This window comes from Lingula anatina, chromosome 3 (genome assembly GCF_051362555.1).
Source record: "Lingula anatina isolate TDL-2025a chromosome 3, LinAna3.0, whole genome shotgun sequence".
NCBI classification, from domain to species: domain Eukaryota; kingdom Metazoa; phylum Brachiopoda; class Lingulata; order Lingulida; family Lingulidae; genus Lingula; species Lingula anatina.
Window position 1 is genome coordinate 9,589,171 of NC_141769.1, and position 21,558 is coordinate 9,610,728.

Consider the following 21,558-nt stretch of genomic DNA (forward strand, 5'->3'; position numbering starts at 1 on the left):
ATGTCGATTTTTTTTCCACTGGACCATTTAATTCTAAAACTCTTATCAAATAGAAAGGTAAAAGGCGACTAATGTGCATTTAAAAATATTTAAAAGAATTTTAAAGTCAAGTGCTTCAAAGCTCGAGTCTAGTCCTTTCAACTTTCCATTTGATAAGAGTTAACTACTTTGATGGATTAGTTTATTTAAAACTTCGAACTGATACACTTGATAAACACACAGTGCTCAAAATTTGTCACGTGCTTGGACTGTATAGTATTTCATCATAAGTAAATAAATTAGATATATTAAAACAAAAACAAATCTTTAAGGAGGGATTTCAAAATTCATAAATAAGGGCCCATCCCTATTGAAACTATCATTCTTCGCAGATCGTACCAACTTTGAATGTATTTACATTAACATGCCTCCTCGTTCCCAACGTACCCGTATAATTATCAATTAACCTTATTGCATTCAGCGAGAGTCGCAGCGGAGTTTGATCGAATGTCGCAGAATGTCGATGGACGTAGTTTCATTGGGAATGTGTCGTTCTTACTTAAAAGAGCATATTATTTTGTGCTCTTCAATAATAATGATAATAAAATGAAAAGACTAGAGCAGCATATTTTTGGAACACATAACTTTATTCACAAATTCGTAAATGGAAATTATTACAGTTTTCCAAATATATGAAATACAAAGTTCAAGGTTGTAAACGTTCTTTAAAACAAAACTTCCACTTTGAATTATGTAAAAGCTTGCTTAAACAATCATTGCATTTCTTAAATTTCAGTCTCCATTTATTATAAATCATACATTTTCATGTTTATGTTTGAATTGTCACTTTCTTGTCCATTTCAAATGATGGGTTGAATGCCAAATTTATAGTTAGTGAACCTTTTTTTCAAAGCAGCATTACATCAAAGCAAAGTGAACAATGCACACCCAGACAAAATGAGAACACACTGATAATATAATGAATATCCAGTTACATTATTTTTAAACACTTTTTTTAGATTTCATTTTTGTAACCTTTTTTTTAGATTTTTTTTTCTTTTTCTTAAGAGGTTTGCTTCCCCCATTTCCTTATCTAGGATAATGTTGTTAAACACATACCACTATGTACCAGTATATATAATCAACATTTCATGTAATTAAGGGATAAACTAAAGTTATACCTAATATAACAACGTTAAGTTTAAACTAAGCAATACTAAATCAGAGTGCTTTTAGTAGTTTACAAATGAGAAAACTGGTTATATTTCGCCATTTGTGCACAGCCTGTTTACCTAAGTAATTTCTTTCTTCATAGGGTTCTAAAAAGCAACTTCATCTCCTGGTGTACATAAACCTTCTGTACCCAGTTATGACTTAGTCTTAGTGCTTTTGCCAACACATACTATATCATTGAACTTGACATGCCACATTCCTTACTATTTTTTTAAAGGTGAGTAATACATTTTAACATAATATTATAACTTTAATCACACTGAAATAATGAAAAAAAAAACTTATTTACAATATCTTGTTTCTGGGAGATGATGCACACTAGGCGATATGGATATCGAGCTCAAGAATGCTTTTCAAAGCATCTCTCTCCATGAAACCGCATTACAAAGGACCCAAGTCAGCCCTTTTAAAATAGCAATATATGGAGCCATGTGCTTCGATTTCCCTAAAGTCTATACTCTGAATACAAAGCACTTTGTCCATTCCCAATTTTTGATAACATGCATATCAAGACAAACAAAAAGACCACTGTAAATATTTATCAGGATTATAGAAGATAAAGAAAAGACAATTCAGGAATCCAGGACAATGAAAATCCAAGTTTAACTGGAAACCTCCAAATATACTAATATAAGATAATGATATGAAAAAACTTCTTACATTTCTTCTTGTTACCTGACACAATAATGAGGTTAAAGAAATAAATAGATTATCACAAAAAGTAGCATACTGAGTGTTATAACTTATGAAGTAGGCTTAACCTAGGAACAAAAATATTCCTCCATGTCAGATTAATGATCCAATGTGTCAAAGTGCTTCATCAAGTGCTTTAAATAACTTAATATCCAAATAAATCAGGCCAGCAATAAAAAGGGGGGGTTGGGGGGGGCAGCAAATGAAATGTCTTTTTTGTTGGAAAAAGATCCCTTCCCGTTAAAATTTTATCTATGTACACTAAGGTTTTATGGTGAAAGTTTACCCTCTACCAGGGCTAGTGATAGATTTTTTACAGATATTCACAGATCTGTCTCTAGCTAGATAGCTGGTCATTTAGGGCTCAACTCAGCCCTAAATGGCCATCTATCTACCTAGAGATATATCTGTGAATATCTGTAAAAAATCTATCACTCGCCCTGGCAGAGGGTAGTAAATGGTCCTCTTTTTCAGAAAAAGAGCCCTCTTTTTGAAATTGCTGGCCATGTGATAAATACTCACAGCATCTTATAATGTGCACAAAGTATCTGACTTGGCTTGATTATACAGTGCATTTGAATATATACGTAACAATTACAAAATAAAGCAATACTGCATAATACTATTTTAAAACACTAAGCCATCACCTCAGATATATGTACCAAACAACAACAAAAAATCTAAATATACAGTTTCATCAAACTAATATAATTTACACTTTGATATATAGGAAGCAAACAAGCATAAATATAGGCAAGGCAATTCACACAATGTTTCTTTTTTTTTTTTCAAGTCAATTCAGACTATCATTCAGGTCTTTGTGTGAATCAAACCAAGCCACATCCCAGTTGTGATAATGACCTTCATCATAAGGGATTCAGTATATGGCTGGGTTAGTTTAGGGGCAGGGGGGGGTGATCATAAGGATACATCAATTTCGTGTCAGCAGATCGATTTCCCACTCACAAAAACCACCAAAATATTTCAACAGCTCTGTTCCTGTAGGCCACATTCAGTGGACTAACTAGTCCATGGGTCAAATATGGCTACCCCACTTGAATAGTTCCCAACAAGGAATCTATTCAGTGTCTTTTAGCAGATTAGACAGCAAGCTTTTTAGTTGGTCACCACAATTGGCCCTAGTTAGTCTTCTCTTCTGAATGCAGCCACAGATAGGCCATTCACATTAGAACGTTACACTTGTGCGCGTGCGCTTCATTGTAGACATCCAGTCTTGACCGCGGTCAGGAGTTTACTCCGATTATACTCACCTCCCGATCTGGGTTTATTTTGACCGCGGTCAGGGCTACGTCGTCCGTTCACATTAGAAAAGTTAACCGCGATAGGACCGAGGTCAGGCTTTGACCGCGGTTAAAAGTGCTAGTGTGAATGGGGTAAGAGTGTCACAGCATTCTTAAGCAAGGAGGAAGGAGCAATCTTAACCAACAATATATGCACTTTGGTGCACTGATCATGGGTATACAATTACCAGCATTAAATGTAAATTCTTAGAACAAATACCACAGCAGCATTGCCTGCTTTTCTGGCCCCAGTTTCACAAACAAACTTAAGTCAGTTCCAGTGGCTATCATCTTTGTTACCAATGTTACATGGTCACATGCACACATCTTACCCTATCTGGAACAGTGTTACAGCACTCTCATGGACACATGCACATATCCTTAGCCAGGGCACTGACTAAAGTTTGTTTTTGGAAACAGGACAGGGATAGGAGAAACCTGCTCCATGTTTATTACATGGCTACTTTGACAACAAAACACCACGGTAATGGTCAATTTCTGATTAGTTTTCATCTGGGTCATACACTGAATAATAAGAGGTAGATTTAAACACTAGCTACCTGAACATGAGGACCCAGGTGAAAACTTACTCGCGAAATAGAACCACCATCAGTGCTGGGAGCTATTTTACATACACTTTCACCTCAAATCATTTTACACAAGACAAAATGTAATATACTCATTTCTACAAGGGCCACCTTTTAGTATTTTTTCTCTCAATGGACATTTTTACCGTGGTCAGTAAAAATTCAGAAACAGGAAATCATGCACATTTTTTTCACAGATACTACTGTATGGAATTTTTCTTAACATTATCACTGAAGTATTTAACACACATCAGCAATATCACAAAGACCATTAAGTAGCTCTGCAGTGTGAGTAACTTACACTTTGTGGTTCTTCAAATACTGTTAAGAATACATTCTACATTGGCCTTCTTGGGAGATCCTGCTGGAATTTCAAGTAATGATCCTTTTCAAAGCACCCTGAGCTTCAGAGATAACTTGACACTAACCTCTTCACTGTAGTCTATCTTCATCGTGTCAAGTTACTTGATAGACTACAGCGAAGAGGTTAGTGTCAAGTAATCTATGAAGCTCAGGGTGTTTCAAAGGTGCAGCATTTCTCATTTTCACATTTCCTACAATAGAAAAACTTTTGGCTTGGTCCATGCTCTCTCTACTAATTTTCAAATATATTTGTTATTTAAAGTTCTTACCAAAGTCACCATATAAGTTTGTTGGCTCCTTACACTACCCACTGTATGAAATGATCAATAGGAGTAACGCTGCACAAATTTGAAAAAAAAGTCCATCAAAATTGTGCTTGTCAAATGATTCAGCTACTTGCTAAATTTAAGAAAACCTCACTTACACTGACAAAATATTACAATTTTTGTGACCATAATCATTACTTTAGAAGGAACTCCAATGCAAGAATGAATTTTTCATTAAAGATAACTCCACAAGCCAAGGGTAGTCAGTTATCAAAGGCTTTAACCTCCACTGTCCTCAGTAGGACAACCCTATTCTCCTCCAGGGGTCCAAAAACCCCACTAGAAACTTATCATATCTTATGCTGGTGGCACAACAAGAGGGGGTGTGTATATCCGTTAAAGTAACTGAATTCAGCAGGAGTCCCTACAGAGCTGGATGGATCTATGTAGATTCTGGGGTAGCGCGAGCAATTTTTTCCCTTAGCCAAATCACCACGTTTTTGTCAATTTGTAATCCAAATGGTTCTAATTTGACTAAAATTAGTCAAATCAAGCCCTTTTTGTTTAGCAAATTTTAGTCAGTTTTAGCATTTGGCTAAATTGGCGAGTGTTAGTGCTACCCCAGATATAGATACCGGTAGTTTCAATGGAAATGAGCCTTAAGCTTATATTGGTAAATACATTAAGGAATGCATTTACTGACGATAGACCGACTCTTCATAGAGTAAGTCTTCCCTGTTGATGGTCCAATCACAAAAAAATCAATGTAATCCTCCTGTTCTTTTACACCTAGTATAGGTCTGATTTTTGGGGAATAATAAAAATTCATCAAGTGCCTTAGGTACCCTTAGCAAAATGAAAAGCTTGGTATTAATGTTCTTGCACATTTGCAAGAAAGTTAGCAACAGGCCTGATATTTTGCTAAAGGTAAGCTTATCTCGATCAGCCAGCCAGTAGAGAATAATTAGGCCCTTTTCACATTGCTTGGTGTACTCATCTGTATTGCAACTTTCAATTTTAATTACAATGCATTTCCCTTTTTCTTGCTCCATTTCACAAGTTTGCTACTACCTGTTTTGGACAATCAAAATTTATCCAATCAATTGTGTGAAGTGCATACCTATGCATATAAGGCCCAGACATAATAGCCAGGCCATTAAGTTCAGGGCTGAGACTGAGGTTAAGTTGAAAAAAAAAAACAGAAATTCAATGGTAGAAGGAAAAATATAATCTATTTAAGTTGTCAATTTTTCGAATTGTTGCAATCTAGGTACACTGCACAATATGAACAGGGCCTTATGTTCAATAGGGCAACCCATCTTCAGTATAAACACTCCTTTGTAACTGATCCTGTAATTGGGCTAAGTAAAAAAAAAAAAAGTACTGCTGTACCGGTATACACATAGACAATAATTTTTCAATGGTATTTCTACCATGAAAAGCTCTTGCAAGGTGCACTCACACATGGGTTATTCATTTCAGAATTTGGGGTTGATGCCAACAGAAATCTTGTGGGACATCCCATAGCTCCTTATGATCATTATTTTTCAGTGTCAACCAAAAATCAAGTATTATAACTTGGTTACATATACTGATGCTATGACGCATACACACATACAAGCTTGGCTGGTACATTGTGCAATAAAAAACTCCCCCCCCCCCCACCCCTAAACTTAATTCTTCTCATTTCTCATTTATATTAAGTTATAAAATGATCTTATTGAAGTGCTCACAGTTTTTGTCTTGACCACTACAGGAATATGACATCTTAGGTCTTAATTTCACGCCAGCTGTGGTCAAGACAGAAGTTAAATATGACTCAAAATTTGTTGTAAATGTCATGTGGTCATATGACACTGAACATTTGGGCAGTTCCACACTGTTAGAGGACAAAGAACATGTTAAGGTTGTTCATTTTCTCTATGAACAACTCTTTTCTTGTTTTTTTTTCTTCTTCTTTTTCAAGCACATTAAAACTTTCTTATTTTGGACAGAAATATTGCACACATCAGTTTTTGTGCCTGAAATGGAGAGAAACATGTCCATACATAGTACAGAACTTATCAAGACCCATTTTGTTGAAGCCTTAAGCCACTTATGCAGACCTTTGTTGATTAAAGGTTCATGTGCATTCAATAACCTTGCTCACATCCTACTAATGTCCTGACTGTTCTTAAAACTCAGGTATTTGACTGTATATGTATCTTCAAAAAGTATATAATATGTAAATAAATCATAATGAAAAAAAAAAATGAAAAGTACATATCAAATAATAACAATAACAATAAAAATAAAAAATATATATTGCACAATGTACTGGCCCATGTCTGTGTATATGAGCGTAATAGCACCAGTATAACACCAAATTTTCCTTACAATGAAAGATATCAAAAATGTCTTTTAAAATCCCTGTCCTTGACCATTTTTCCAGAAATGTAGTCCTAACCCCTAGGATCTCAACACTAGTGGGCTTGATATCAAGACATGCATACATAGTCTTAGGCAAAATCTGCTCAGTGATATCAACCTGAGCAGATTGCAGGGCATCCATAAATGTAATACTTATTAAACTATGGCTGACACTGAAAAATGCAACCCCCCTCTGCCCTTTTATAAATCCGCAGTATCCACCACCACCTTCAGAAACATAGTGTCTTCTTTCACGTATGCTGTTCCTTGTTTTTCTAACTGGGTCAGAGCCATGAAGAGGGGGCAACCACTGGCGATGTTCATTTCTGAGGTTGGACGCTTGAAACTGGAGCTGGTAGGATCCGGCCTGAAGGCGTCTATTATGTGCTCGCGGTTGTTCTGGTCCAGCAGCATGAAAGTGACCTTCTGTTTGAATGGCCAGCGGAGGAGGGCATCGTAATGACCTCTCATCACCACGAAAAAAAGGCTAACATGGCTGCCCTTCCCCATCCCATCACCATTCAGGTAAATTCGACAGCACATCTTGTAGCCGTGGGGACCAGTGTAGAAGGATGGGGAATACAGGCTGGTGACTCTACCTGATAAATAAATAATTGAATACGATATTTCTGTTACACATCATTTTCAACATTTGTCATTAAACGGATGCCATCAAGCAAGTTGTCATAATGCAGTAACAAACTATTGCCATGAATGCACTTAATTCCATTGTATATATATATATATAGGAATGTTTAATACACAACAGACAGTTTTTTATAGTTTACAAAAACTAATGATATGTCTACTTCACATACAAAAACACACATCACAAAATAATATTGTACATGGTGCAAACCACATACTGCCACAGTAACATTAATATCATGATCATGGCATGACGTATACTGCAACTGTAACAATAGAAATACCAAAGCACTTATTTAATTCTTGTCCAAATGTCATCTCTTAATGCCAAAATTGTAAACGTCCCAATATCACACGCACAAATAAATAGATAAATGAACAAATAAAAAACAATTTAAAAATTTACCTGTAATAGCATCATGGCGTTTACGGCTGAAATCTGAAATTTTCCAAATCAAGATCCCATCAAAGCTTGCATTTTCCAGGGCTTGAATGCGCAGGTCTTGCTCAGCCATTGAAACATCCTTCAAGGCGATGACTCTTTCCAAGGACTTTATTTTGCGTTCATTACCCTCCAGTGCCTCTCTATCAAGACGTCGTTGTCCTTCGTAGTTTTCCAACTGGGTGCTACATTTTTCTACCTCCCGATTAAGAACTGCCACAATACCTTCAAAAGTGTTGACTTTGCTGTCTGTTATCCCTTCCTGTGTCTTGAGTTGGTCTATTATCTGGGAGATGCCACTGTCAATAGATGGGGAGGAGGACGCAGCTGCTAATGCATAAGCCGTGCCCGAGTCCGCCTCCACCCGTGACCTTTGTGACATCACAGTGACCTTCTGATTTAGATCAGCAACCTTGGCCTGACACACTTTCATGTTGGAATCCAAAATGGACAAGCGACCTTAAAAATACATACAGAAATATCTTCATTAGAACTTATAATAATACATCCATTAAAAAAATTCTAGAATTTGTATCATTAGAAAATCATTAATCAATTCAACAAAATGAAATTTTATCAACACATCATCAGAGACAATGAGTTTCTAACTTTTTAATACTTTATCCTTTGTGAGATGATTATCCAGTCCAATGTCAATCACCTATTAAAGCTTGTAGATGTTCCTCTTCACCCTGCTGGCGCTTCTGTTTAATTTCAGCCTCCAGCTTTTCCATTTTCTCTCTCACCTGATCAAGATGGAACACAGCAAATTGCTCCATGTGCTGGCCTTCCTTATTAACTTCATACTGAAAACAGTGTTTTTAAATTAATGAAAAAAATCTTTAATCCAAAATTACATAGCCCAAAATATTATCAACAGAATTTTTATGTTGTTTGTGTCTATTTTCACATCCTTACATATATGTATAGTGTAAATATAATGCACTTGAAAAGAACCTATTGTTAAACATTTTAATAGCCCTTAAAGTCAGTTAAATTAAAAATATATCAGACAGAGAAAAGTTCTAACAGCTTTATAATCACTAAAGGACCAGGACACCCACTAGCTAAGACCATGAAAAAATCTTTTTAAAGCTAACAATGTGTAATTCAATTTTTTATAGTGAATATAATATAACAGCTGGATAAAAAACAACACAAAACGTGAAGTTGATGGTTCTGTTTGCCACATAATTTCTTTTAAATAGTGGTAATTTTTTTAATTGGATGCCCTGTACTTCCAAAATTTGGTTGAGAGATATCTTCTTAAAGTCCACAGCTACACACCTTTTCCTTGCAGCCAAATTTGCACAGAGCTTTATCCCTTCTGCATGTTTTCAGGTGATCAGGCATCTGCAGGTGGAAAAGAAAGTTGTGCCATACACAGTACAGGATTTTAGAATTCAGGACAAAAATGAAATAAACTAAATAACAAAAAGATGCAATTTTCTGATACTTTTGATGTACATGTATATAAAATGCACAAATCTACCTAAAATGGTCTGGCACATATAGATAAAGCAGGCCTGTAGCCAGCCATTTCAAAGGGGGATCCTTTTTCTGAAAAAGTGGACCTATTTTTGACGAGACTGCCACAAACCTAGATCAAATTTTACCTGGAGCAGCCCATTTTCCTGCAAAAAGGGCAGTTCATTCAAATACCCTTGGCTACAGGCCTGTACAGAACTCAAAAGATACCAGTGTCATCAACAATCTACATGTGGCACATAACTTGACTGGAAAATGTTGTAAGACTAGATCTACGCAATCAGCACAAGATGGCATGTCAGGCAAGCAATAAGTCACCTGGCATCAAAAAGCAGAGAACAGCTACCAGTTATCAGCAAGCTACACAGGAGTACATTTAACAGCAGGTAAAGGTTTGTGCTTTGTATTCCTTGTAAGCCACAAGGCAAGACTCAGTTGACAATGGCTCAGTAGTTTGTTGACACACTGTAATATCATTTAAAACTAGAAAAGCACTCTGACAGCGCAGATCTCTGCCAAGGCAGCGATTTTTTTATTATTGGTTGATTATTGATCCAGATCACCACCAAAAACTAATCACTTCTAAGTACCAATTTCCCACCTACCCTGAAAATTTCATCAAAATCAGTCCATAACTTTTTGAGTTATGTTGATGACAAACAAACAGACAGACAGACAGAATGGGGTGAAAACATAACCTCCTTGGCAGAGGTAAAAAAGGGCATGTGAGGTTACATTTAGGACTAACATCAACATTTCATAAAGTCACATTAAAACAATACTTCATAGGCATGTCAAATTTTTCTACATTTTGTTGATTTCATCCTCTCTACCCCCCCCTCCCCCCCCAAAAAAAAAAAAAATAAAAAATAAATAAATAAATAAAAATAACACAAAGTATTTCCAGACAGAAAAAGATTCTTCTACCTTGTCACGTGGTATTTTCCGTGGAAGGTTGTCGCAGAAATCACATCTGATGGGGAACTTGGGGCAAATACCATTGTGGCTCTGAAGGAAAACATTTAGTGTCAGTAAAATTTTAATTGCTTTCTATTGATAATTCATGGGAACATACAAGAATATAAAGGCTCTGTAAACAATGACAACTTTTACCTATCAATGTATGTGGTAATGATATCTGTTGTTTGTCAAAAACATTACATGCATATTCTGCTTTAATCACCTTTCCTTTACTATTTTAAGTTAAACGGTTCTAAGAATAAGACAGCAAAGGCATCAAATGTACAGATGGAACAAAGCGACAGAATCCAAACAGGCTGGTATTCCATCTCAAGTTGTGTTTAAGTCTAATGCATTATTTCTATAATAAGTAATGTGACAGTGCACAGAATTGAGTTGTTGTCAATTTTGCTGCAAAATTACATGATGCTTAACAGCATAACCATGACCATTTGTGTTTGTTTTCTACAAATAACATAGATATTTAGAAAATGTATCAAGCATAGGATTTTAAGCTCATGGATTTTCAAAGTCCTGCATGTAAATCTGGATATGTGAAAAATTTGAGTTTCGCATAACTGCAAACTTTAAAGAAAAAAATGCATTTCTTCAAGACAAACAATCCAATAAGCCTGGTTTTCTAACTCACGCTGTATTTCAGTTTTAAGAATCATTTTTGGAAGTTTCAGAATAATAAATAACTTGGTTTTCCTTTAATGGTCTTTAAGATGTTTTTTTCATCAATTTTGATGCAATATTCAAAATGCTTAACAGCATATATTTACTGACAATTTTTAATTATGTACTGCACTTTAACATGGACATTCATAAAATGTGACAAGGAAAGGTCTGCAGGCCCACTGAAGTTTAAAGTCACACCTTGGAAATGTCAACATGTTAAAAATGAACATTTTACACAGAAAAAATAGATAAACTCAAGAATAATAATCTGATCAGGTGGATTTTCGAACTTGGCCTGTATTGTAGTAAAATTGGACAGATTTGCAAGTTTAAAGATAATAGGTTTTGTACTTAATTTGTTATCTGTTCAATCAAGCTGATTTTTTAGCTTATTCTGTATTTTACTATTATTCATCAATTCTGCAAGTTTGAAGACAAGCCAGTTTCCAATTATTGTGTTATCTCTGAAGAAACACATGACAATGAAGAAAACACAACTGTGTCAGACATTTAAAATTTCCATTTTCATATTACCTACATACCCAGTTGTCCTTAGCAATGAAAGTCTTGTTACAGTATCTACAAGGTACGGACCTCAATGGACACTTGTCTCGCTTGTGTTCTGTTAGAAAACGAGGTGACACTTCCTGTCCACAATCTGGACACTTAACCTGGCGATATTCACAGGTTTTCTCATGATTCTGAAAATAATACATTAGTTTTATCAATTTAAAGTTTAATGGAAACGTGACCTGAAATAGATTTGCTCATTCTAAGATTAAGTAAACTTTCCCTTTCTGTGTGAATAGAGTCAAAATGTGCAAAAAGTATTAAACATAAATGTAGGAAATTACAAATTCATGTACAATGCATTCACTTCACCTAAAAAGGTATCAAATAATATTAGCTAATATAAGTTCCTACATAATAGTAACTCTAACTTCAAATTTGAAATAAAATTTCGGCAGAGTTATGTATTATTACTTTTCACCACAAAGGAAGAAATATTCCATTCATTCCCACATCCAAAGTAGCTAGAACTTTTAAATCATACCACAAAGAGCCCGAAACTTCCCTTTCCCTATCACTTCAAATTTTCAATGTCTTGACACAATCAGCATTATTTTGAAAAGAATTCTCACTCCCCACATTACTGCTCTCTATTTTGTTAACAAGATCAAGAGAAAAAAAACTTTTACTAAAGAATATGGAATTCACTGCATGAAAGTTACCTCAACTGTAAAGTTACCTTTCTGAAATCACTGAATGTGCCACGAAAGCTGCACCCATTGTTGCTATTGCTACATGTCACTATCAGTTCATCAAGCTCCTTTCTTGTAGCATTATCTGGAAATGTCTGAAAAATATGGAATCATTTTAGGTTTTATATTTACGGCCTTCAATGGATATCCATTCCTTTCGACACATATGCAGACATGCTGAAACTGTCGGTCCAATCGGTCATGACCAGGAAAATTTGTCTGGACCGGTAAAAAATTGGACGTGGTGGTCCAAAGGACCGACTAGAGTTTTAAGAGCCACACTTTTAAATTTATAGTCATCATTTGACATACTTCCCTAATAAAACTAGAGGATCAGAGAGGCGATACCGCCTCCGAATATTGTACCACCAGCTGGAGCAAGCGCATTCGTATAAACCCCCACATACACAAAATAAGGGACACAGCCACCAGTTTTGTGCTTGACAAGCTGTAAAAATGCAATCAACAAGAATTTTTAAACTATTGCAAAATATATATATATGGTACAATCAAATTTAAGTTCTTCGTAAGGTAGGTCAAGGGTCAATTTCAAGGCCACAGTAAATTGCCAGTATATGACTTCCTATTCAAGTTCAAGAGTAACTATGGACCTATCTCTGTCAAGTTTGAAGTTAAAAGAGAAAGAAATTAGCAGAGTTCAGTTCATGATAAAAAGTAGGTCAAAGGTCAATTTCAAGGTCACACTTAGATTGCCAGTATAGGACTTCCTATTCAAGTTCAATAGTAACTATGGACATATCTCTGTCAGTTTTGAAGATAAAAGGAAAGCAAATTTTGCAAAATTCAGTTCATGGTGAAAAGTAGGTCAAAGGTCAATTTCAAGGTCACATTTAGATTGCCAGTATATGACTTTCTATTCAAGTTCAATAGTAACTATGGACCTATCTCTGCCAGTTTTGGAGATAAAAGGAAAACAAAATTTGCAAAGTTCAGTTCATGGTGAAAAGTAGGTCAAAGGTCAATTTTAAGGTCACATTTAGATTGCCAGTATATGACTTCCTATTCAAGTTCAATAGTAACTATGGACCTATCTCTGCCAGTTTTGGAGATAAAAGGAAAACAAAATTTGCAAAGTTCAGTTCATGGTGAAAAGTAGGTCAAAGGTCAATTTTAATGTCACATTTATATTGCCAGTATATGACTTCCTATTCAAGTTCAATAGTAACTATGGACCTATCTCTGCCAGTTTTGGAGATAAAAGGAAAGCAAAATTTGCAAAGTTCAGTTCATGGTGAAAATTAGGTCAAAGGTCAATTTTAAGGTCACATTTAGATTGCCAGTATATGACTTCCTATTCAAGTTCAATAGTAGCTATGGACCTATCTCTGCCAGTTTTGGAGATAAAAGGGAAGCAAAATTTGCAAAGTTCAGTTTATGGTGAAAAGTAGGTCAAAGGTCAATTTTAAGGTCACATTTAGATTGCCAGTATATGACTTCCTATTCAAGTTCAATAGTAACTACGGACCTATCTCTGCCAGTTTTGGAGATAAAAGGAAAGTAAAATTTGCAAAATTCAGTTCATGGTGTAAAGTAGGTCAAAGGTCAATTTTAAGGTCACATTTAGATTGCCAGTATATGACTTCCTATTCAACTTCAATAGTAACTATGGACCTATCTCTGCCAGTTTTGGAGATAAAAGGGAAGAAAAATTTGCAAAGTTCAGTTCATGGTGAAAAGTAGGTCAAAGGTCAATTTTAAGGTCACATATAGATTGCCAGTATATGACTTCCTATTCAAGTTCAATAGTAACTACGGACCTATCTCTGCCAGTTTTGGAGATAAAAGGGAAGCAAAATTTGCAAAGTTCAGTTCATGGTTATAAGTAGGTCAAAGGTCAATTTTAAGGTCACATTTAGATTGCCAGTATATGACTTCCTATTCAAGTTTAATAGTAACTATGGACCTATCTCTGCCAGTTTTGGAGATAAAAGGAAAGCAAAATTTGCAAAATTCAGTTCATGGTGAAAAGTAGGTCAAAGGTCAATTTTAAGGTCATATTTAGATTACCAGGATATGACTTTTTATTCAAGTTCAATAGTAACTATGGGCCTATCTCTGCCAGTTTTGGAGATAAAAGGGAAGAAAAATTTGCAAAGTTCAGTTCATGGTGAAAAGTAGGTCAAAGGTCAATTTTAAGGTCACATTTAGATTGCCAGTATATGACTTCCTATTCAAGTTCAATAGTAACTACGGACCTATCTCTGCCAGTTTTGGAGATAAAAGGAAAGCAAAATTTGCAAAGTTCAATTCATGGTGAAAAGTAGGTCAAAGATTAATTTTAAGATCACATTATAATTGCCAGTATATGACTTCCTATTCAAGTTCAATTGTAACTATGGACCTATCTCTGCCAGTTTTGGAGATAAAAGGGAAGCAAAATTTGCAAAGTTCAGATCATGGTGAAAAGTAGGTCAAAGGTCAATTTCAAGGTCACAGTAAGATTGCCAGTATATGACTTCCTATTCAACTTCAATAGTAACTATGGACCTATTTCTGCCAGTTTTGGAGATATAAGGGACTTAATGTTATAATTTTGGAGTTACCATAATGTGCCTTAAATTTCGTACAGAAAAAATTAATTAAAATAAAGAAAATGTCATTTTGATCAAAATTCTTGAAATAGGAGGTGCTCTGAAGTTTCAGAAGTTCAAATTTGATGAAATAATGTCATTTTCTAACACAAGTTGTCTGCTTTGCCAAGCCTTATGTTTTATTTTTCCAGAGTTCAAAATTTATTATCCATTACCGTACTGTACATTTTGCTTTTACCACCAATATGTACTTTTTGATACAGCGTAACTCGAAAACCGTATGGAATACAAAAAAACCGAGACCACCCCCAGTGTTGGGCTTAACATGCTCTACAAAATGCAAAAAAGAATGGGTCTCTAGCATTAACGGTTCCCGAATTAGAGACAGTTTTCAGTTTCGGTATCTTATGGCCGCTACTCCCGTGAAAATGCACCGATTGACCCCAAATTCATGGAGATGAAAGATGACCTGAAGGGTAACACTTTCCAATAATATTATTGGTTAAGTCTGTGTGGTCTCTGAATAACAGGGCAAAAAAAATTTTTTTCGTAAAAAATTTCATTTTTTTGAAAATTTTGGCCCATTTGACCTTGAAGTAAAGGTCAAAGGTCAAATCCAAGGGTATATTTGAAATCTACACATATGACTTTTGGAAAGCCGTCTATAGAAATTTTTCCCATAACTCCTTCCGTAGGGTAGATAATAAGCATTTAATTTTGCCATTTTTAGACAAGGGTGCATTGCAATGAGTGCCACACCCAGACCCCAATACCGACAAAGCCCAAATTTTACGTGGAACGAGTTGAGATTATAGGTGACCTAAATCCATGAGATGGGTATGGGGGCCCTTACCGTCTAGGAGGAGAAGCGGTAACGGTAGCCGTCCGGCGGAGCCGGCGGAGCCAACGGAGCCGGCGGAGCCGGCGGAACGATCCGGACGGGACCGAAACTATGTGTACCGCCAGCGCTAACGCTGGTGGTACAATTATATCAAACCCAAAGCGTTTTTTCCCTTCCATTTCAAACCTATCACATGCACAAACAAAGTAAGCTACCTAATCATACTGGTAGTATCTGTCTCAAACGAATAGGGTTATTTTTGGTCTGACAAAAATCCATTCAGTCAAGCAAATTTTTCATTACTGCCAGTCCAAATGTCTGGCCACTCTGAAAAGTTTTCAGCACGTCTGCAAATGATATGCTTTTAAATAAACAGCCAACGATTTTTCTAAGATAAAAAAAAAGGATACTTCAAAATTGCTACTTTTTACTGCTTTAACTCCCTATTTTAGACATTTAATAAAGTAGCAATGTATAACTGGAAAACAATTTTCTATCTTTTTAAGCAACAAGTTGCCAGAAATTTAAGCATGATTACTTGTCAAAGTTGGCATGGTGAAAGTTGGACAAATTGTAGACAATGTTCAGGCCTGTTCAAACCGTACACTCATGAAAATGTTTTTATTCAAGAAAAAAATGTAAATTGACTTGAAACAAAATAAGATACTGTTGTACTACATGCATATACAGGTAGGCCCTTTAAAATAATGCAAGCATGAAAACATATTTTTGCTCTGTTTACTAATTACATGAAAACTTTAATGGCAAAACCCAAAGAAAGTCACGTGTAATCATCACAGGGAAAATGATAAGAATTATGCGGCAATGTTTAACAAATAAATATAATATAATGAAAATAATCAAAAGCAATCATGTAATCATTAAAGGTGGGTGTGCTGATACTTAAGACCAAAGTTAGGAACTCCAAAAATATTACTGACTACATACTAGCCTGCATGCTTAAGTAATTATAATCATAAAATCACAGGAAGAAAACATTGTGCCTAAAACCAAGTCACAGGATGATCTTTGGCATTATAAGCCTCTAAATTCTACAAAATATCAAGTAATAATAAATAGGCCTTGCATTAGGACTTTTTGTATTGTATATTTTACATTAATTATTACTGAAGGTTCTAATAATAACCAAGAAGTCTTTACTAAAAAAAATCAATTTTTACGAGATTACAATTGTTTGGTACCATTGCCTTGCTTTCAAAAAATTAGAACCTGTGCTCCAAACACATAAGTAGATGTTAAAAATTTATATTGACCAATATCTCCCACACATAAGAATATCCCCACTGAATTACCTTCAATTAACCTTCCTCAATTTTAAATGCATTTTGCAGTATCGTTTTCAATCTGCCAACTGGACCATTTTATGTATAAGAGTGGAATAGGGGTGAAAAATTTCCTTGGAGCAACACACAACAATATAAATACAATGGGATTCCTTTATAATGAAGGCAAAATAAATTATATTCTATGCAAAGTAGGATGGATTTACTGTTCATACGTACAATCCACAGAACATTTCCAATATATTTTATCAAAATGACACCAGAGTGCAAATTAAATCAAATCAAAGGGACAGTAAACACGGGCAGGCTTTGTCACATTTCAACATTTGTTTATTTCAATCAGCGCTATTCGCGCATGCGCAGTCATTTGACTCCTGTGCCAATTATACTCAAATGTTGATTATCAGCCAAACAGACCTCCGCAGGTTACTTAATTTTTATGAGTCAGTTGGAATTAAAGAGAAATAAAATCAACACTCTAACAAATAAAAAGAACAAAAAATGTTTTGGTGTGTAAAAAGAACTCCTATAATTTTATACTGAAATGCTAGGTCGCATGCTGTATGTTTACACAATTTCTGACAAAGTTTATCTTTCTGCATAGGTAAACATGGAGTGTAGAAGTAGGTCAAATAGATTGTATTGACCTAGCTTTTGTAATTTGTACTTCGGTATGGCATATGGTGGTAGAAATCAATAGATGAGTAAGCTGCAAACTGCCACAGTATGCACAACTCCATCTGCCAAACGTAGTCCCATTTCCATTTAAGAAATATACATACAGGACATACTAATTAATTTAAGATTTTATTAGGTTGAACAAGAATGAATAAGCAATGTCTTTCTTGTACTATACTAGTATTGATAAGTTTATGTTGAGTATATCTACTTGGCTTATTGTATCTGTGTTAAAAGAGACTTACATCCACAAATATTAAATTTGCTGCAAGTACATGTATCAAATGTTGTCCAGAATCAGTACATGAGTTTTGCAGGGACATATATTCAAAATCCAAGTATGGGAGAATGATCTCAATATTTTTTTTGGCTATTTCGGTTGTTTATGGTAAAGATGGTTGAACGGATCTATAAAATTTCTAAAACATGTATATGGATCAAACATGGCTATCATGGACAGACAGATCAATGTCTTGTTGGCCATTTGCCAGCCACCTAAAAGCATTCAACAACTTAAAAAGCCTTGCAGTACATTCAGGTTTCCTGCAAAATATTGTCCGTAACTAAACAATTAACTGAAGGGCCAAAGGGCCAAACAAAAATAAATTTGCAGAATGGCAACCAGGGTTTCAGATGCTCATTATTCTAAGCATTAAAGCAGAAAAATGTAAAGAATTCATTAAAATGGATTTTAAAATGTAAAGCTATGAATCTATAGTAAACATTAATTTATTCAAATGGACCTCACATTTCTTTTGACAAAATAATCAATGACTGAAACAAAAGTGGCAATTCAAAAGCAGTTTCAACCATAAAATAGCAATTGATTTAGAAGAGTTTTATTTATTGCACGATTGTTTTTCAGTTCGCGTTTCCTTATACTCTCGAAAAGGCATAAGCGCATGCGCATTGGACCAGGCTACAAGCTTGCCGCCATTTTTGGAGGAAGACTTTTCATCTAAGATATTAAATATTTCCTTCCTTACATACAGCCTGTCTCATGACTTTGCAGGTATGTCAAGAAGCAGTTGTTAAACAATGAATGGGCTGAAACATGAGCAAGGGAAGTAATCATCATGCTTATGTTTCTTTTATGCCATACCTGGTCCTTATCGAGGGCTGAATCATCTCCTTCAGCTAAACATGCCGGGCAACTTGTAGTACAAAGGGAACTGTTTTAAAGAAAATAATATAACTGAAAAATTGATGGGTTTATAACATACTGGGTGAGTAGGGCTGTTCTACATTGTACTTTAAGTACTAAATCATTTGCAAGCAGCTACTCTCAGCAACATCTTGACCCCATGAATTAAAATTTTCAAAGATATTAAAATACTTGAGGATTACAGAGGCATTACATCCTCTTGGCATTGTACCACCAGCAGGAGTAGGTCATTTCAAGTTAAAGGGAAGGTATGGATGTATTCATGTTAGTTGTGGAGACACAGGGTTGAATAAATGTGGTGAGAGTATTTTATTAGGATAAGTAGGATAAAGGTCAAATTCGAGCATAGATGAAGATGGTCAATGTGTAATTATAAAATATGCAATTTTTTGTAAGAGTTGTAAATGTATATAGGGTATAGTGTTTTCCATCATGTTAAATGTATGCACTAGATGTTCATATTGCATCAAGTGGAAGTGCCAATAATCAATATGTAAGTGGTGACAGGAAATGTTTGAAAATAGTAGATGTTTGGAATTATGAGTAGACTGTTGTTTTGAGTGGTTGTGGATTGTTGGAGTACCTTGATTGATGTTAGGACTTATTGCCTAAATAGTGAAAAGTGTTAGCTACTAGGTAATTTATGGAGATTGGGTTTCAGTGACTTGAAAAAGGGGGAAGCAGACAGTGAGTGTGAAAGTGGACATTTAATGTGAAAGTATAAGTATTTACACGAAATGTTGTTTACAGTGGACTTTTTTTTTGGGGGGGGGGGGGGTGGGGGAGAGCCCAAATGATGTTCTGTTTGAATTATTAAAATGTGCTTGTTATGCATTTGCTATGGTTAAATACAGCATGAAATGAAAACTAAGTGAGAGATGGAATTCAAGGCCACATTTGAATTCCAATATGTGGCTACTCCTATTTAAGGTGAGAAGTAACAATGAACATATCTCTGCCAGTTTTGGAGACATAAAGGTAGGAAGTTTTGCAAAGGGCAGTTCATGGTGGAGAGTAGGAAAAAGTTCAAATTCAAATCAAGGTCACAGTAAGATAACTTATATATATATATATATATATATATATATATATATATATATATATATATATATATGGCTGCCTATTCAAGTTCAATAGTAAATACTACAGTAAGGTCATCTCAGCCTGCAAGGATCGGAAAATTTGCAAATCCAGTTCATGATGAAAACTACTTCAAATTAAAGATCACAGTAAAATAGCCAATTTATAATTTCCTATTCAATTCACTAGTAACTATGGATGCATCTCAGCCAGTTTTGATGATTGAAGAGTCTGAAAATGTGCAAAGTCCAGGTCATTGTGAAACGTAGGTCAAAGGTCAAATTCAAGGTCACAGTAAGATTGCCAATATATAACATCCTATTTAAGTCCAACAGTAACTTTGAGCATATCTCTGCCAGTTTTGGAATATTTCACATTTAATTTTCACCATTGAACAGTGTGATGTATTTTTTGATCCAGGTGGAAAAATGGAAACAGTGTTGCACTTAAAGTTGCAACAAACAAAAGGTCTCTGGCTTTCGTGGTTTAAGATATTACAAAGAATTTGCAGTTTTAACATGTATTGCATTGGCTACTTCTCCTGTGAAAATGCACCAAATGACCCCAAACTCAGGAAGATGAAAGGAGACCCTACAGGTAACTCCTTAATATAATATGAAAGTTTAGGTCCCTGTTGTTTCTAAAACTTGACAAAAATAAAGGTCAAAAGTCAAATCCAAGGGCATATTTGAAATATCCACACGTCAATTTTCCATTGCAACTTTTCCCATAATTCCTTATTTAGCATTTATTTTCCAAAAATTTGGAAAAGGGGGCATTGCAAAAAAAAAAAAAAAGCCACAAATTGGCCAATGCACCAAAAGATTCTAAAACTAGGTGAATCAAGTTGAGATAATATGTGACCTTAACCCAAGAGATGGTAACACAGGCCCTTCTAGTCTAGGAAGAGAAGCAGTTATGGTGACATTGTGGCAGAGTCGGTGGATAAAACGGGTTAGGACTAAAACTGAATGTACCCCCAGCGCTTACGCTGGTGGTATAATAATCACACTTTTTAAGACTGTTAAATCCACTAAATAAATTCATATCACAGACCATGTTATATAAAACATTAAAATGTTCATCCAACAATTAACCTATAAATGTTTCAAATTAGAATTAAATGTACAGTATATTATACCTAATAAGTCCATGAAAGCATCCTTTACAATATCTGTGGCCACAGAAGGACTGTATGGGGTCATTCAACACTTCTTCACAGTGAGTGCAGAGGTACTTTTTATCTAGGCTCGGACCAACAAAAATACTCTGAGGGTATCCATGTTTTACAGAAGGTTCGAAAATTCCTCCGGTTGCCATTACAATACATTGTACTTGTACCAAATTTAAGGCTAAAATCTGAAATAAGATGTAAAAAAACATATACTAGTAGCTAGTTCAATTATAATAAATAGAGGTACACCAAACAAAATCATACTCCAGAAGCAAACGGAACATGCACTATTTTCTATAAAATTAAAATGTCCTCTGCAGAATCATGTTGTCATTTACATCATTACCCCCAACCATTTTTAACTGGTTTATCAAATCCCTCCGCATTCAAATAAGTGAGAACTGCTCTTGAAAACCTGTTTGTGTGAGAGAGAGCATGTAAGTGTGATTTGG

General features: G+C 35.1%; 1 protein-coding gene across 1 annotated transcript; it reads right to left on the reverse strand.

Moving 5' to 3' along the window:
- Nucleotides 1-605: 605 nt before the first annotated feature.
- Nucleotides 606-21,286, reverse strand: LOC106156836 (TNF receptor-associated factor 2). Its single transcript, XM_087008474.1, has 9 exons — nt 21,074-21,286; nt 18,790-18,859; nt 12,300-12,407; nt 11,593-11,751; nt 10,337-10,417; nt 9,209-9,274; nt 8,583-8,727; nt 7,886-8,380; nt 606-7,430 (listed from the first exon to the last, which is right to left on the reverse strand). Exons 1-9 carry the CDS (start codon nt 21,250-21,252, stop codon nt 7,033-7,035), a joined length of 1,701 nt encoding a protein of 566 aa, XP_086864600.1. The 5' UTR covers nt 21,253-21,286; the 3' UTR covers nt 606-7,032.
- Nucleotides 21,287-21,558: the final 272 nt, after the last annotated feature.

What these genes read in the sequence shown, in the direction of transcription:
- LOC106156836 (XM_087008474.1), bottom strand. Translation starts at nt 21,252, where the DNA reads ATGGCAACCGGAGGAATTTTCGAACCTTCTGTAAAACATGGATACCCT. An exon ending in TGCTTTCATGGACTTATTAG is followed by an intron (nt 18,860 to 21,073) that starts GTATAATATACT and finishes TCTTTAAAACAG; the next exon opens with TTCCCTTTGTACTACAAGTT. An exon ending in CATTCAGTGATTTCAGAAAG is followed by an intron (nt 11,752 to 12,299) that starts GTAACTTTACAG and finishes TATTATTTTCAG; the next exon opens with AATCATGAGAAAACCTGTGA.